This window comes from Acartia tonsa, chromosome 11 (genome assembly GCF_053477335.1).
Source record: "Acartia tonsa isolate MP-2025a chromosome 11, ASM5347733v1, whole genome shotgun sequence".
Classification (NCBI taxonomy): domain Eukaryota; kingdom Metazoa; phylum Arthropoda; class Copepoda; order Calanoida; family Acartiidae; genus Acartia; species Acartia tonsa.
The window spans coordinates 753,610-772,926 of NC_137270.1; the positions used below are offsets into that span (position 1 = coordinate 753,610).

General features: G+C 32.3%; 1 protein-coding gene across 1 annotated transcript in view; it reads right to left on the reverse strand.

The window, feature by feature from the left end:
• The window catches only part of LOC145332871 (uncharacterized), a 31,866-nt gene extending 17,206 nt beyond the window's left edge, over positions 1-14,660 (reverse strand). Inside the window, exons 1-5 of the mRNA XM_080177960.1 lie at positions 14,529-14,660; positions 13,838-13,904; positions 5,811-5,863; positions 4,244-4,317; positions 3,915-3,982 (exon numbers count right to left, since the gene is read on the reverse strand). Of these exons, the coding sequence (XP_080034086.1) occupies positions 3,915-3,982; positions 4,244-4,317; positions 5,811-5,863; positions 13,838-13,904; positions 14,529-14,620 (354 nt within the window). The 5' untranslated portion in view covers positions 14,621-14,660. The remainder of the gene's footprint in view (positions 1-3,914; positions 3,983-4,243; positions 4,318-5,810; positions 5,864-13,837; positions 13,905-14,528) is intronic.
• Between the last annotated feature and the right edge of the window lie 4,657 nt (positions 14,661-19,317).

Sequence of the window (19,317 nt, forward strand, 5' to 3'; positions counted from 1 at the left end):
TAACAGGGATCTAAAGGATAAAACAATGGCCGTTAGATTAATTTTTATCCCCAATAATGATACACAAAAGCACCCTTTCTATCGATTACAATTAGTGGTTAAAAGTCCCCACAAGTACAAGAAACCTTTGGGGCCTAGCGTAATAAACAGCCCATTGTCCCCTCTATCTCTGTAAAATTGTAGACAATATGAAATGTATTGTCTTATTAACCGAAACCGATTTATCAAAATTCCTTTTCCCACTATAATCAGAGAGAGGGGGGACAATGAGCTTTTTATTACACTAGTCCCCAAAGTTTTATAGTTATGTTTTCTTATTCGTTGGCTTAACAACTTTGGGGACTTTTGAATAAATTTGTAGTGGTTCGTTCATTAAGTTGAGCGTTTAAATGTTTCAACCATTAATTTTAAACTACAAAAGGGATAATTTTGTGCATCATCAATGGGAATGTACATCAACTTATCGGCCATTGTCTTATCCTATTAGATGCCTGCACAATAATACAAAGTATTTATATTTCTACCATATGTTGAATATTCTTATATAGATTTAGATGCATTGCATATCTATTGCCATAATATCCAGGGATCACAAGGGATAAGACATTGGTCGATAATTTCATAAACAACCCCAATGATGATAAATAAAATCGCACCTTCGGAAAATTCAAATCATTGGTTGAAAAGTTTGGATATCCCTAGTTATGAACATACCAATCAAAATTCAATAAAAGTACCTAAAGTATTTAGGCCAACGAATAAAAACGTTATTACAAAAACTTTGGGTACAAGTGCAATTTACAGCTCAATGTCCCCTCCCTCCCTGCATAAAATCACATATATGGCTATTTTATTCTCTTTCTAAATCATATTTGTAGGTTTCCTACAAAATACCTGTTAAGCACTGATAAACCCCCAACCTCATTAAAAAACCCCCAACCTCCTTAAAAAAATTCCCAACCTCATTAAAAAAAAAACACCCCCTTCCCATATTTTTAATTTATTTTAAATAAAGGGGGGATGGGGGAGTTGTCAGTGCTCACCAGGGTACTTTGGGCGAAAGCGTAATTCTATCCTTACATGCTTTATAGGATATACTAGTGTTTCAGCTCCCCTAGCACCTAGGGGCTCTGTATTCGAGTGGCTTGGAAACGACACAAAAACAGCCGCAAACCATGAAAATTAATAGCCTAAAATCATGTGACCTATGAAAAGTTTCTCAAAAAAAGAAGGATTCAATCTGTTCAGTAATTATCAAAATCTACAGCTACAGACAAAGGGGGATGGTTTTAGGCTATTTTTAAGCACCTTCTAAGAATACAAAGCCCCTAGAAGCTTAGGACGCAGCCGCTATTTAATAATTTAAAGTAAAGGCGAAGTTAAAACGGTTAAGTAAATGGATATAGAATATACGTGGATATTATGACAGGAAAGAAATTATCGTCATTTTAGGTTGCTTTCACGGACATCATTTATTTGTCAGTTCGTTCATCCAGTAGGAGAGGAGGGGATGGAGTAAAGTGGGTGGATGGGAAATCGTTATTTAAGCCAGCTACAAGTTTCATTTTATTAGAGTACATGATAATCTGGAATAAGATCCAAGTGGTAATAAATCCATTGCTAAGTGTCGAATCAAAAATAGACATATTCTCTTGTAAAAAACAAGCAAAGTCATTTAGTTTTAGGATAAAATAAAACTTTTCACAGCTGTATAGTTTAAAGGCAGGAATCTAGAGGGATAAGACAATGGCTGATAAATTGATGTATATACCCAATGATAATACACAAAATTACCCCATCTGTAGATTAAAATTAGTGGTTGAAACGTTTAAACACTCATTTTAATGAACGAATCAAAATTCATTAAAGTCCCCAAAGTTGTTAAGCCAAAGAATAAGAAAAGTCTATTATAAAACTTTGGGGACTCGTTTAATAAGCCCATTGTCCCCTCTCGCTCTGGTTTAAAAGTGTATATACGCCCTTACAATTTTTTTTCCAAAAAGTTAAACAGAATATGCAAAATGTCATTAAACTAAAAATATTATATAGCCTGTAGAATTATACATACTTTTTTTTTATTCTTTTCTGATTAATCTCCAAGGCTTATTGCATGCCTTATCAAATTAATAAATTAGGTAGTACAATATTAGTGTATAAAACCTATTAATCATTACATATAAAGTAAAGAGGAATTCTGTATGTACCAAAGGATCTCGCTAACCACTAAACCGATATGGTTCTTCTTTATTAGGTAGCTATTTTGTAGAAGTGTACCACCAGCCACTCAAGAGAAATCGCTCCCAGAAAAAATACCCCTCCCCCAAAGAAAATTTAAAAAAAAACTTCTTCTTTTAAAAACTACAATTAAAAAAGGGGTGGGAGGCGACTTCACCTCAAGGGCCTCTAGAGGCTCAGCCGCTATTCATAAAGTAAAGTGTGTATATGGTTCTTTTATAGTTACAGTTAATATTGTCTTTTAGGTAATAAGAAGGTTATGAGGTTTATACATTTATCTTAATGGCACTAAGGCAATCAGTTACGGACCCTAATTATAGAAACGCTTTAGTTTTTATAGTCTGTTTTTGCCTATGAGGACTACGTCTTATTTTGGTGCACTTGCTTAATTGCATAACCTTTGTCTGGAAGTCCTAACTATGCATGATAATGAGTTGCGCCTGTTTTTCGGCCCCTACTCTAACTATTTATGTCGCGCACCCAACTTTTAACGTAACGATGTTTATGACGCTGTGCTAGTCTGAGATTCATACCTATATCAACCCTTCTCGACGACAAGCGCATTTAATAGTTTGTTTTGTTTGTTACTAATTCACAAATTGCTTAACTTTTGAGAATTTTGTAAACAAAGTTTTGAAAAGTGAGACACAGGGATCTAAAGGGATAAGACAATGGAAGATAAATTGATGTACATCCCCATTGTTGTTTTACAAATTTACCCCTTCTGTAGATTACAGTTAGTGGTTTAGACGTTTGAATACTCAAACTTAATGAACCAAACAATCAATATTCAGTAAAAGTCACCAAAGTTGTAATACCAAATGAATAAAGAAACATTATTAAAACGTTGGGGACTAGTGTAATAAACAGCCCAATGTCCTCTCCCTCCATGAGTGAGTCAGGTAGCCAGACTGTCAGATAAATTAATAATCTAATCGTTTAAATTTTATTTCAAATTTTACCATGATTAAAAGTTTATATTGGCTGTGAGAATTAGAGGACTTTTTTGAATAATGGTGCGAATTGGTTATATTTTTCAGGAAAGCTTTATCAATCCTGTTCTCTTCCAATGAGGCTAGGGTTGAATCAACTAGTTTTCTAAAATTTGATATTTTTTTCAGCACAAAATTTATTCCAGTTTGAAACTTAAAACATACTATGAACTAATCTGATTTGATATCTTTTCAACAATTACCTTAAAGATTAGGTACAGATATCAAATTCATTTTTAGAATATGTTTAAGTCTTTGCAGTCCAGCACCCTTCTGTACCTCTATTGATTGGAAGGAAATCTGCGACAGATTTTCACAAAATTTATTATATCTTGTAGACATGTAAGATAAACTTAAGTTTACAATTTGCTCGCAACCTACGGGATCAAACCAGGAACCTGGAATTGACCCGGACATATTATTTTATACTACTAAAGGATATTTTATTTTAGGCTCTATAAAATGTTTTGTTTAAAGTCAAACAAATATTTTTGCTTTTTATCTTGAATACCCTGCCAGGTTTGCTGGCCTCCTGTGCCCGCTAGAATGGGAATATTTTTTCAAAAGTCAGTAAGTTATAGCCCTCTTTCTTTCTCAAAAAACCGTTAAGAGTTAAGTGAGTAAAGAGTTGTAGATATAATGCGTTATCCCATACGAATAAAATAGAAAGACCACAAAATTACTCACTTGTAAACTGCCGGATCTTTTAATGCTTCTAATATAATGCAGTGCCCAGGTCCATAATGAATCAACTCCTTAAATAACAAGGATGACAACATCCATAAGAAGAGAAGCAAAAAAAATATAGATGGGTATATGGACAAGGAGATTCAATGAACATTTGTTATAAGCAAGAATAGGTGTATAGGAGAAAAATTAATAAACCTTATATAACGAAATATTTCTGGTGTGTAGTTCACTTTTAGGTCTGTTTACAAAAAGTGACCCTCTACCCCTCTTTTATTAACCTATGTAACAATAACCATATAATTCTTTTCAAATATTATTTTGCTTACCGCTTCCTATTGATTGATTTCTTCTGAGTGTATCTGGAGAAAAGTTTAGGATATCTCGCCAAACTCGGAAAAATCTAGCAAAATCAAAAATACATTAGAAATTAAGGATTGGGAATTTAAAGTAAAATAATAGAGTTTCGCGTTATAATTAACTCTACGAACGGGATGGGGGATGGGGAACGGTCTTTGAATATCCGCCAATAGCATCATAAATTTAAAAGCTGAATGTAATTTGCTAGCAGACCTAAAAAGTCTGCACCAATGGGCCAGAAAGTTGTCTAAATTATACATCTATGCTTATACATTATTATTGGGACATAAATGAAATAGAAGATAGTACTGTAATAAAGTGATTACAACTAGCTAAAATTACGATATTCACCTCAATAATACTTTATCAATCACCTCCCTCCTACTTGATAAACAAACTGTTCGGTACATGAATTTGGAATGAACCCACCATAAATATAGAAAAGCTTACATGATTATATTTTATAAAACAATTTCCTTATCCATTATTCCCTGACACTATCAAATATAAGAAAATCTTGTCATAATGTATTTAATATTTTATCACTAATAAAATATGTATTACAAATTGTCAGCAGTAGTTTATATCACATTGAAAGGGATAAGACAATGACCGATAAATAAATGTACATCCCAAGTGTTGATAGATAAAAGTACCCCTTCTGTAGATTACAATTTTAAAACGTTTGGACACTTAACTTAATGAACCAACCAATCAAAACCAAAGTTGTTGTGGCAAAGAACAAGAAACCAATGTCCTAAAACTGTGAATACTAGTGTCTCCTCCCTCCCTGAGTTTAAATATAGGAAACCTTGCGGATATATAACATACCTAAACTACTTTTTAAAGAACTAGTGGTTTTCGCCCTTAGCTTCTAGTTGCTTCAACCTGACGTGTAAAGCGAAAAATCTTTTTTTTATTTAAATCATCTTTTTAAATATTTGGAAGGGGGTATTCCAACCCTCTTGAGAAGATTAAAACCACCACAGGACTAGTAGGTATATTCCCTGAGACCTCCTGCACCTCCAGATAAACTGACATACATCCTTTTACTTTGAATTACGAATTGAAGCTTCACTGCATGCAAAATGCCAGTCTGTTGAACTTCTTAATACATTTTCTTGTATGTTTGTTTGAAAAGCTTTGCTATTCAACTAGTGGCTATGCCCTAAGATGCCTCTAGGGGCATTTAAGATGAAGAGAGTGGAGGAGAACTCAATCCTCCAATTTCAAATGTAGTTTTAAAAAGAAATAGTATAAAGAATTGGGTTGGGGGGTAATTTTTTTCTCCAAAAATAGGTATAAACCTTTCCAGGACCTATGAGAAGCTACCCTGTAAAGGAGAATCATATCGGGTCATCAGTCAGGAAATTCCTTCGGTACAGACAGACATACATACTGTTACTTTATTACAAGAACTAGAAGTTAACCATCCCACGATATAAATCTGGAAATACAAAACCTAAAACCACCACAAAGATTCTTTAGCTTCAGACAAAAAAAGTTTATATAATTGGATTGTGATTGATTTCTTACCTTAAAATTGAGAAAAGCCAAAGTCCTAGTATAAATGATATTATCAGAATCTCCTAAAAAATTAAAATTGATTAATAAGAAGTTACAGGGGATCTAAAGGGATAGAAATAGCTAATAAATTGATATACATCCTCAATGTACATCCTAACAAATTTATCCTTTCTGTAGATTACAATTAGTTGTTGAAACGTTTCAACACTCAATTTTATCAACCAACCAATTAAAATTCAATTTAGTTCCCAAAGTTATTGAGCCAACGAATAAAAATGTCATTAAAAATCTTTGGGGACCAGTGTAATAAACATCCCAAGGCCTCTTTCCTCCGTTTAAATAACACGTTTTATGCACCTCATCATTTTATAACTTTCATGTTAATGGACACTACCTCAACTTGAGTTGTCTGTGCTAAAAATGACAGACATACAAAAAGACAATGTCATTATTTTTTAAATGGGGTAACTTTTTATCTAACTATTTTATATCCAACCCGATATGTAAATTTTACCACTCGGACTTTTTTTTAGGTGCAGGGAGAGAAAAATAAAAATACATATATAGACCTAAGATTACTATAACAATGATGACAACATCCATAAAAGCGAAGCACTGAAACGGTAGGACAAACGGGCATTAACACTTGTATAGTGTCAGAACTGAATAATCAGTTCAACAATTTGTAAATAAATTTGTTGAAAAACTGCTTATTACAGGGTAATGTTTATGGACATACTTACATTTTTAGAACCTGATTATGGAGTTATACTTTGTTGTCCCAGGAATCAATATACCAAAATTTAGATCAATCTGATGATTAGATCATATATATAAATTTGTTGTTTAAAAAGTAAAAAATCAACATGTTTAAAATGGACGTACGGACATTTTGGTAATCATTATAGAGTTGCTACGCTTTCTAAATTGTACCTAACTACTAAATGAATTACCATGCAAAGTTTGAAATCGATAGGACAATTCTAACATGCCTAAATTAACGAAAAAAGCCATCCGTTACGAACGTACGGACGGACCGACCCTAGTTATAGAAAAGCTTCGCTTTTAAAAAGACTTATAACCAGGTAAACAGAAATACATAAAATCATAAATCATAGTTTGAGAATATCCTTTTAATGCAATTTATTGATAAAGTTTAGCTTAGTTTCAGAAATTCAGATCCAAGTCAGGAAAAAAAATATTGCATGCCCAATGAACACTTTTAGGCATTGGATACAATAAAGTGAAAATTTTTTGGAAACATATTAAATGTTTTCCCCCCAAAACAGTTTATCCTAAGGGTGGGGCAGGGGGGAGGAATATTACTTGAATTTAAACTCATCAAAAAATTAGTTCAAAGCCGTAGTTATTAAAAAATCAGATTAATTCTGACATTTCTCACACAAAAGTTGATTTTTATCACCCCTCCACTAAGAAAATAAAATGTTAATTTTTTATGGGGTTGGAGATATTATGATATACATATATTGGATTTCCTTGTTTATCATGTCTATATATATAAGGACAATAGACCCCAACATTAACGGGATTTAAAGGGATAAGACAATGGCCGATAAATTGATTTACATCCCTAATAATGAAACTCAAAATTACCCCTTCCATAAATTATAATTAATGGTTGAAACATTTGGACACTGAACTAAATGAACCATTCAATCAAAATTGAATAAAAGTCTCTAAAGTAATGAAGACAATGAGTAAGAAAAAGTTTATTATAAACTTTGGGGACTAGTGTAATAATTAGGCAAATGTCCCCTCCCTCCCCCAGCATATACTTTTATCGCATTATTTTAAGAAACATGTCGCATTAATACGTCCTTAATGACGTAACTTTTTTATTACTATACAAATGACGTTTCATATTTTTTTTAAGGACGTTTTGTGTACCAAAAATACGTCGTTATCTTTAAAAAAACGTCACAAAAAAAATATAAATAATAACAATATTTTGAATTTAATGACATGTTATCTTAAATAACGGCGCATTAAAACGTCAATTTTTCCTTTAAAACGTCCAGAAAAACAAGATGGCCGCCAAACTAACAATATAATTTAAATATTAATTAAAAAATAATAATATTTTATTAAATCCTAAAAATGCGGCCTTAACTCTGAAAAAACGTCACTAAAAAATATAAATAACAAAAATATTAAATGACATATTATTTTAAATAAAGACATATCAAAACGTCATTTTTTTACTGTAAAACGTCAAAAAAAACAATATGGCCGCCAAAATTGGTATTTAATGTGTATCAATAAAATATTAGATTTAATATTAAACAATTATTTTATTGAATCAAATAAATATTTTTTAAATTAAATCATTAGAATTAATTAATAATTAGAAATTGATTTGAGTTAAATATAAATGGATTATTTTAATAACATTTGCAATTAATCTAGATGCTTGAATATGAGAAATGTACACAGGAAAAAAATAAGGCCTCACTCTTAATCAGGAAACGAGAAAATCTTTTTTTATATATATTTCTAAATTTCTGCCTTTTATTGCCTAACCAACCGACCAACAGACAAAATATCATGGAACAGATTGGTTAGAAGCCTCTAGGGGCACTGGTAGTAGGGGGAAAAGTTGACCTTATCCCATTTTAAATTTGAGTTTCAAAAGAGTTTTAAAAAATATTTTTTTGGGGGGGAGGGGGGTGTAGAATCCTCCCAAAAGATAGTTAAAAACATTCCCAGGACCTATAAGAAGCTTCACTGTAAAAGAGAACAATATCGGTTCAGCGGTTAGCAAGATCCTTTGGGACAGACAAAAAACGTTTACTAATTAATATAATAGGATTGATATTAAATAGAACTCTTACCTTTAAAGTTATAAAACCAATTGAAATTCATTAAAGTCCCCAAAGTTGTTTAAGCTAACTTCTTACCTCAACATTGTAAAACTTAAATTCATGATTTGTCGTCGATTATGATCTCCTTTCGAAATTATGCAACAAGAGAAGGAAAAATGTTTTTAAAATTCATTTAACTCATTCTCTCATCACATTTACGAACGAAGTTCTATTATTGAGTAAATCTTATTCTTTACACAGATTAAATTACACATAAATTGTAATGTTTGTTTGAGGGGTTTAACCATTACTAAATACTAAAATAATATTTATATGATGATCAGCGGTCTGACATAGTTCAGAAATTATTTTTGTCTTTTCATAAGACAAATTTAACTTCAAAAATAAAAATAATAGATTTCTTGATATTATTTTTATGTTACAAACTTTTAGTTTTTAAGAAGAAAAAAATATCTAAAAATAATTATGTCAGAATTTTTTCTGAACTCTTCCTTATTTCCTAAAGTTTCTTGAAAATTATTTATTTAATCAAGATGACACATTACACAATAAGGACGTATAAATGCCGCATTATTTATTTCATTTACTGTAACATTAATATGTAATTATACAATATATATTAAAATGTGGAAAAAATACAAAATGACGTATTGAAACAACCTTAATTTTTATATTTAATCAGGCATTAATTTGTAATTTCTTTTTTTTAGAAAAATAATGGCAAATAAAAAACAGTTAAGGCCATAAGTCATTTTCTTTAAATACGTCACAAAAAAGACGTATTGAAAATTAACGACATGTCAATGCGACCTTTCTAAAGAAACAAAACCACTTTAGTAGATGCTGGGCCCTGTTTAAGATTATGTGAAGTGTAGGCTGTTTAATTAAAGTTATTAAAAAATAAGCTAAAATGTACAAATCCATACTGTTTTGTGTTGGTCATCTGACTGAACATGCAACAATATTAGATAGCATCATTTTCCATGGAGGGAGGCGACATTGGAATGTTTATTACACAAGTCCCCAAAGTTTTATAATAACATTTTCTTATCCGCTGGCTTAACAACTTTGGGGACTTTTATTCGATTTTGATTAATTCTAAAAGTGTCCAAAAGCTTCAACCACTAATTGTAATATTCATAAGTAATTTTGTGTAACATCATTGGGGATGTAAATTAATTTATCGTCCATTGTCTTATCCCTTTACATACCTGATTATTTTGATATCACTTCTACTCTGGTATTTATTTGAAAATGTTTTCATTCAATAATATAAAAACAATTACGGACATGTCTTAACACATAGCACATCCGCTCATTGTCGGGGAGGTGTTGGGTTCGAATCTCGGCCTAACACAGACGTTAAAAATGGAACAAGCTGCTACTATGTCAGATGCGCGACATTAATATTATGAGTAGGAAGGCCTAATCCTAAATAACGTCATATTAGATTAATGGACTATTTTGATATAACGTCATTTTTTATCTTGTACCCTTTTTTGTATGCACTATAACGAGCCTCTTTTGTAATTAACAACGTAACTGTTCTTTTTTATTTAAACTGTATATATTATACATTCTTTTTGCATAATACAAGGAAAAGAGTTAGAGGAATGGATTAGGTGAGCAGAATAAGTTTAATCTCATACAAACTTTAATTACGCAGCCGGGCAAAAGAAATAGTAATAGTTATTTATTGCATCGCATTATAGACAGATTTCCGCGAATATTGAAATGAAAATTACAAGATTAAAACTAGTTTTGTTAGCCCGATTCTAATATTCTTGGACAACTGTCTGAAATACGATGCTATAAATAATTTTCAGTATGGCTGAGAACCGGTGCTAATCTGGCGAATATTAATCGGTTTTTGAAGCCATGCTGGACATTTTCTTCTTTTTTAATCGATTTGAGTCAGTCTATGTTTGTATTCTGTTTACATTTTAACCAGCGTTTCGGAGCCGTTTGATTTTGGTGCGGCTCCGGCTTCGCGGAGCCGTCTGTGATGATGACAGCTCCGGCTCCGATCTTAAATCAAGAAAAACTTATTTTTTCCCCATAAAAAATATTGATTTTGCTTATTTTTCCAGTAAGAACACAAAACCGATTAATATCTGCTAGATTAAAACCAGTTTGAGCCATACTGAAAAATCATGTATCGATTTGTTTGCTCGGGCCTGCAGTCCCTTTGGGACTGCAAAACTGGAAATAATCTTGTAATTTTATTTAAAAAATTGGTAGAAATATGTCTATGACCTAAAAAATATATACTTTTGTAATTAATTTAGGGATTGATTGATTTATTTTCCATTGATCTATGGCTGAATAAAAAATTTGTTAACTAAATATCCTGGTAAATTAGTTTTAAATATTCAAAATTAATAATTTTTTAAAACAGGTTATGCTAAATGAGGTATTTGACATAAACCTATATAACAAAGACATGTAAGTATCAGTGTTGAAACTTTTCACCAATAAATAAATTATGAAGGGGTAGATAGATTTATAGTTCCTTATCCTATCCCTTTAGATCCCTGGTTATACTAATTAATTAGAATTATACCAGGGATCTAAAGGGATAAGACAATGATATGTGATAAATTTATATACATTCCAAATAATGACACACAAAATTCCCCATTCTGTAGATTAAAATTAGTGGTTGAATCGTTTGGATAATCAATTTAAGGAATCAACCAATCAAAATTCATGGAAAGTCCACAAATTTATTAAGCCAACGAATAAGAATTCGATATTATAAAACTTTGAGGGACTAGTGTAATAAAAAGCCCAAAGTTCGCTCCCTCCCTGGAATTATACAGACAAATATGTAACTTTATTCTAATTTAAATAGAAAAAGAATTATTATAGAATATTAATTTATATAAATGTTTTTTTTCTTCTCTTTTTGTTAACTCTTAGAAGTCGGACGCTCTTAATCGGTCAAGTAGTGGTGGGGGGGGGGGGGGGGTGTTCTATAATCCCCCCGATAATATCAGGTCCTCTTAGAGCTAGAGATCTAATTTAAAGAATTTCCGCCAAGTCTTGGTAAAATTTAACTTTTAGGTCCTTTGTTACTTAAAAATTTGAAAGCGGCTGAAATTTTCTTATTTTAAAGCTAGAAGAATCTAAAAACGAAAATTATTTGTTATTTCTATTTTCAATAATAATAAAAAAAATCTGCAATGAATAAAATTGCTAATTTCCACAAAATTGTCACGAAAATTTTTGACATTTAGCAAAAATTATTGGCATTATAAAGGTTCCACGACAAACGTAAGAGTCCCAAACGTCAGAGTGGAAAAACATCAGAGTGGACAAACGCAAGAGTCCCAAACGTCAGAGTGGGACAAACGTCAGAGTGGGACAAACGTCAGAGTGGACAAACGCAGGATTTTTGGGACAAACGTCAGAGTGGACATTTTATAAGTAAAACGTATGAGTCTCGATTTTATAATCATTAAAGCGCTGCGGCTAGGTAGGCCAGGGTGCTGAGTGCTGCAGCCAGAGTCATTTTCTTTATGATTAGGTTAGGTTAGGTTATAGGCTAGGGGGCCGAGCGCCCGCGGCTAGGCAGGCTAGGGGGCCGAGCGCTGCGGCTAGGTAGGCCAGGGTGCTGAGTGCTGCAGCCAGAGTCATTTTCTTTATGATTAGGTTAGGTTAGGTTATAGGCTAGGGGGCCGAGCGCCCGCGGCTAGGCAGGCTAGGGGGCCTAACTGTCTATTTTTTGTCATATAATTAAAATAGCATAGACTCTGATGTTTTACTTAAGCAATGTCCACTCTGACGTTTGTCCCACTCTGACGTTTGTCCCACTCTGACGTTTGGGACTCTTGCGTTTGGGACTCTTGCGTTTGTCCACTCTGACGTTTGGGACTCTTACGTTTGGGGTAGGACCATTATAAATATATATTTTCAAAGAAAAAGGGATATGTTTATGGGTAAAAAAATAAAAAGTTAATTTTCAACTTAATCTAGTAAAATTGAAAAGAAAAAAGGAGAATAATCAAATCCTTTTTAAGTGTTATTTTCTTTGATAACACACCCTTTCTCTATCTCTTTATTTCTCACTAACGGATACGCGCCTAGAGGCCTCTAGGGGCACTTGAGGAGGGAGAAGTAGAATCACAAAACTCATTTTGGGTATAGTCCCTTTTGTGGCAACGCACCTTAAGGGGCGATTCATCGTATTTCTAAAATTTTTTATTTAATCAAAAATTTAAAAAAAATTTACCCTCTCAAAACAGTTACAAACCTTCCCAGGACTTATGAGAAGCTACCCTGTTAAGGAGAACCCAATAGGTTCAGCGGTTGGCGAGATCCTTAGGTACAAACAGACAAACAAACAAACATCCTTTTACTTTATTATGAAGATTTACTTTCACTCTCTTTTTTTCTTCCTTCTTTCTCTCTCTCTCTGTATTTCTCTCTTTGGATTGTGCATTCTTGCTCTGATATTTTTTACTTTTTCGGAGCGAAGCTACACTAAAGTTATAACATGTAAATGTGTTTCTTTGCCTTGCAACGAAATTAACAATTAACAAAAAAGTTGAAAAGATTGGAAACTGGTATGTTAGATAATACTAATGAATCAACTAGGTAAGGTTAGTTGTATTGGGTATTGTGTAGCCCCGTACAGGGAATATGGGGAAATGTGATATTCTGAGCTGTTATTCAATATAGGCGGCTAATTTCTCTTCTAAAGATTACATTTTAACAAATGCTTTTTTAATCTTCTTGTCCGTATTTTATCATCCATGATCTTATGGATGTTGTCATCCTTGTTTCAGTTTATCTCGCAACCAGAAATTTGTAGTGCTTATAAGATCTACATTATTGCCATATATTTCACAACAAGCTTTTTAGTACAGTAAAACAGGGTACTAAAGGGATAAGACAATGACCAATAAATTGATGTACATTGCCAATGATGATTACGCGTTCTGTATATTACAATTAGTGGTTGAAACGTTGGAATACTCAACATAATGAACCAATCTATCAAAATTCAATAAAAGTTCTCAAAGTTGTTATAACAACGAATAAGAAAACGTTATTATAAAACTTTGGGGACTAATGTATGTATTAAACAACCCAATGTCCCCTCCTCCCTGATCATAAACCCTCTTTATAAGCGAGAAACATTTTCCATCAAACTTAGATCTATTAACTATGTATCCAAATTTAATATACCTTAATCTTTGGTTGATCACTTTCAGTTCTTAAGATTGGTGGCGGGAAAAAGGGCGGTGGATCATCGCTAAAATAAATAAAGAATGATGTAACAAATTATAGATGTATAATCCAGAAAATTACATGGTTCCAGACAGGCAAGTCCATGGGAGTGGGGGGGGGGGTGTAAAGGGATAGGCTTCCCCAAAATGTTTAATAATTCTTTTAATTTTACCCCCCCACCACCATATAAAATTACCCCCAACCATTAAGAAGGGGGTATTTACCCCCCTACCAATCATTATGGAGGGGGTATTCCCATCCTAATTTTACAATTTTAGGGGGAGTAAATACCCCCCCCCCCCCCAACAAATTTTTCGGCGCGCTTTGCAAGACATTTTAGTTCCACAATTATGAATTTTTACCACCACCTATAATAAAAAATGTTTGGATGTTCTTGATCAAATACTATATAGTTCCATCAGATTTAAACAGTTATGAACTATGATAAAAAGAACATGTTATAGTTTGTAATGGCCTTTACAGTAAACAATGCACTGGATGTGTCTAAACAATGTCTAATCAAAGAGGTAAAATTCTCCCAATTACCAAAAAATTTAAAATCAAAATTAATTGTGCAGTTTCCATAAAATAGATAAATCAACTTAATCAAATATTTCACACACATCTGCAATAATTTTTGAAAAATCACCTAATAATAAAAATTGTATCTCTAGGTAGAGCTGCTGTTTTCATAGCAGCTGATGTCTTCATAGCGGCAGCTGTCACATTTGGTAACTTCATTTTATCTTCTATTTTCAAATCATTATCTTGAAAACATAGTTTATTTTCTGAAAATATGAATATGCATCAGAATAAATAATGCAATTTAGGTTCGTAATTGATTAATTAGATTAAACTACTTCATTTTTTAATGAAAAAAGGTTATCTTCCCTTTATTAACACTTACAAACAGCATCTAACTTCTATAATATTTATTTACCGCATCGTAGTATAGAAAGCTTTCCGCGATTATTAATCATCTTTAAAATAAAGTAACAGGAATTGTGCAGATTTTGTGTCTCGCTGTTCTGAAGGATCTTGCTAACCACTGAACCGATATGGTTCTTCTTTACTATTTTGGCAGAGAGTACTACCACCTTACCAAGAAATATTCCAACTTTTTTAAAGTTAAAAGTAGGAAAGGGGGTGTGTGAGATCCCCCCCCCCCCTTTGCGGGTATAAAGTGAAGCTTAACCAATATGATAAGAGGGAAAAAGAACATTAATTACACTGAGAAGTTTTGATATAAAAGAAAATGAATATTCTTCGAAAAAATCCGCTATTAATCAAATTAAATATTCCTAGGATAATTATATATCATGTCAAATTATTTGAATAAGGATGACAACATCCATAAAACCAAAGCTCTGAAATGTTGGGACAAACAAACATTAATTCTTGTAGAGTGTCAGGACTTGATTAACCAAATGACCAATACATGAGGTCCATATTATCAAGGCAATGCCGACAGTTTTTTTCTTGTGAATATATCCACGTAAAATATATCCATTAATAAAGTATAGCTTTCTTGACAGTGGAAACATTTGTCAAACGATTTGCAAATGTCAAGCTGTCATAAATTCCCCTTCATTTACTTAAAAACATTTCCAGTATGGCTTGAAAACCGAATAATATCCGCTGGAATAGAACCGGTTCTCAGCCAAACTAAAAAAATATGAATAGCATCGAATTACAGACAATTTTTTAATATTATTAAAATAAAAATCTCAAAACTCAAATCTTTTCATTTTTTTTATTCTAACTACCGCGGAAAGCTGTCTATTATACGATGCGATAAATAACTATTATTATTCTGCATACATTTCGTTTGGAATATTGAAAATAAATCAAAACATAGTATTTTATGCAAAAAACGGGTTATTTTAGAGCGAAACTTTACACGTTTTAAATTTAGGTCTTCTTCTAAAATTAACTAGCGGCTACGCCCCGAGAAGCTTCTATGGGTTCTTAAGGTGGGAGAGTTAAAATTCACCCCCTTCCCCTTTTCAATTTGAGTTTTTAAAAAAAATATTTCTTTTGGGAGGGTGGAGAATAAGATACCCTCTCCCAAAATAGTTTAAAACCTTCCCTGGTCCTATCAGACGCTCCACTGTAAAGGGAAACCATATCGGTTCAGCGGTTAGCGAGAGCCTTCGCTACAGACAGAAAAAAGTTTACTACTTTATATAATAGTAGGAGTAGGATTAGATATACAAAAATGAAAAGGGGAAGGTAAAAAATGTAAGCAATATACATGAACGGTAATAAAACAAGGATGACAACATTCATAATTAGCAAAACACAAAAAAATGATGAAGGGATAAATAGTCAAAGTGAGTTCTATAGCAGATGTTCAATTGTCATAAGAACGAAAAAGGAAGAAAAAGAAAGGATCATGGAAAGAAAAGGAAGTAGCTGGTTTCGTTGTATTTTCACAGTAGTCTTTCTTGTATTTCTAGCCCCTGCGGGGGGCTCTAACCATTAACCAATCATTATGCTTACCTAACATAACATAAAATAACCTATCAAAATCTGTAAAAATATGACGTTTTTTTATGACCAGAAAAGAATAATCAATAAATTTTAAAAATCACAAAACCTTTAGATAATTTTTAAGTGATTTGAAGCATGATTGATTTCTTATTTGTATTGAGAAAATTTCTTCCATAATTTTCAGCTGTCTATCTTTAATAGCAGACGAGAAGAATATATTTTGTCATACTTGAAATAAAACGAAATGTTTTTTTTTTCATTTTATAAACCATAATATTACTCTGTAAGTCAAAAAATCCTCCAATTCATAATAAAAAAATTAAGAGCAAATTTATCAATAGAACATTATTTTATTTTCTTCAAATAATTAGGATTTTTAAACATTTTCATCATTTATTAGAGTAATTGGATGTGTGTCGGTTTGTTTATCCCCCCCCCCCGAATAAAAAAACTTGGACGTCCTTGCCTAGGTGATATAAAGATTACCTCCTTCAAAATTTCTAATTCCATCCCCCCCCACCGGCCCCTCCCCCAAATGAAAAAGCTTGGTCGTCCTTGTTGGATGGTATTGCTATTTTAGCCAGCTGCGAGCACTGCTTTATCAGAGTACAAGAAAATTTGGTGCAACATCCGAGTATTAATGTATCAATTTGCAGAGTGTTTGTTTGACAGAGAAAATCAAATGTTAATATACACAGATGCCACATTTATATATACACATAGTTTCAATAGCGAAGCGTTTCTATAATTACGGTGGGTCTGTACGTCCGTCTGTAACAAAAGACAACAAAAGAAGCGTCTCTATAATCAAGTTAATTTTTTTTTTATAATTTTGCACCAAATTTACGCAAGTTTTCTTTAAAATTATAAAATTTATATTCTAATATATAAGTGTTTAGGTTCGTTATGCCCTTTCAGCTGATTTTAAAACTTTGCCTTTATGGATTTTTTCATTCTTGTTTAAATCAGGCACAATTTTATTCTTAAGTAGCACACATGCATAGTTTTATACGTCTAAACAAAATTATAAGTAAATTTGTTGCAAAACTGTCAAATACAGAAAACAAATTTACATACTTACATTTTTAGGACTTGATTATGGAGATGCTTCGCTTATAACATTGTAATTTGTTATCCTAAAAATCAGTATTCCAAAAGTCAGATATATAGTATAACTATATCTTATAAAAAATGTTGTCAAAAAAAAGTTCAAAATAAAAATGAACGTACAGACATTCCTATATCAATTTTAAAGTTGAATCATAAGAATCATTATACAAAGTTTTAAATGGATAGGAAAATTTTAACATGTCTAAATCAACTTAAAGAGCTAACCGTTACGAACGGATGTACTGAAAATGATTATATGAAAGCTTTGCTTTTAAAACTAATGAAAGTTGACTTACAATAACAACGTTTTTTATTATTATTTTCGCTCCTTATAAAACATAATGTTTTGCATTAAATCAGACAAAAAGTAAATATTTGAAAACATTTTAACTTTGTGAAAATTGTTGTGAATAGAGCAAATATATTCTCGAAAAAAATACTGACTCAATAAAACTTATCAAAGATTTATTTTATTTCAGTACTAGCGGATGTACTCCTAGCCTCTAGGGGCTATGTATTAAAAGTAAATAAAGAAAAGTATTCTAAATACAGACCTATACGCAGCCTCTATAAAAAAGAAGAGAGTTGTTGAAAATATGATTCAGACAAAAAAAAGACACAACCCAATCTGTCCCGATTTTGTATTACTTTGAAAAGTGCGATTCCAGTTACGTCACATACGTTTCGGGAAAGAAAAAGGGAGGGGGGGAAGAAACTGGGAGAAAAGGGAAGAGATTTTCTTCCCCCTTCCCTTTTTATATGACGTCACAGGAATCGCACTTTTCAAAAGTGATACAAAATCGGGACAGATTGGGTTGTGTCCAAAAAAAACTTTCTACGTTAAATCAAAAATGCAAAAAATGGGGTTGATCAAACGCAGTTCATTAACTCTAGGGGCAAAGCCCCTAGAAGCTAGTGAATTATTAAATCTTCATTAAATTTAACACTAATCCTGGAAAGATTAAGAACGGTGGGAAAAGATAAACCATAATGGTTTATCCACAACCTCAGAAATATTCGAAGCTACTCTATTATCATATTTGTCTGTCTGTAAGCAGCAAGAATTTATCGAACAGGGATCTAAAAGGATAAGACAAGGCCGATAAATTGTTGTACATCCCAAATGATGATGCATAAAATCACCCATTCTGTAAATTACAATTATGTTAAAAAAAGATTGGACACTCAACTTAATGAACCAATAAATCAAATTTTAATTAAAGTCTCTAAGTTCTTAAGCCAACTAATAAGAAAACATTATAATAAATCTTTGGGGACAAGTGTAATAGACAGTCCAATCCAAAAGCTCAGCAATATTTGAAGCTACTCTATAATCACATTTGTCTGTAAGGAAAAAGGATCAAGATTCCTAAGACGATGTTAAAAGTGTACGTAAAAATTCTGGAAATAAAGTAGTAAGCGTTTTTTTGTCTGTCCCGAAGGATCTCGCTAACCACTGAACCGATAATGTTTTTGAGATGGTGTCTTCAACCCCCTCCCACCAAAAATATTTTTTTTACACTTTTAAAGCTCAAATTTAAAATGGTATGAGGTCGACTTTTCCCTCTCCTACCTTAAGTGCCCCTAGAGGATTCTAGGGGCATAACCGCTAGTTGTACATATAAAGTAGTAATTTTTTCCTAGAGTTTTAAATTTCAATAACTACTAATTCGATCCCCTTTAGGTAAGCTTGGCATTTTTAAAAGCGAAGCTTTTCTATATTTAGGGTCGGTCCGTCCGTACGTCCGTCCATCACAAACAGATAGCTTTTTTCATTAATTTAGGCATGTTAGAATTGTCCTATCGATTTAAAACTTTGCATGGTAAAATGAAAG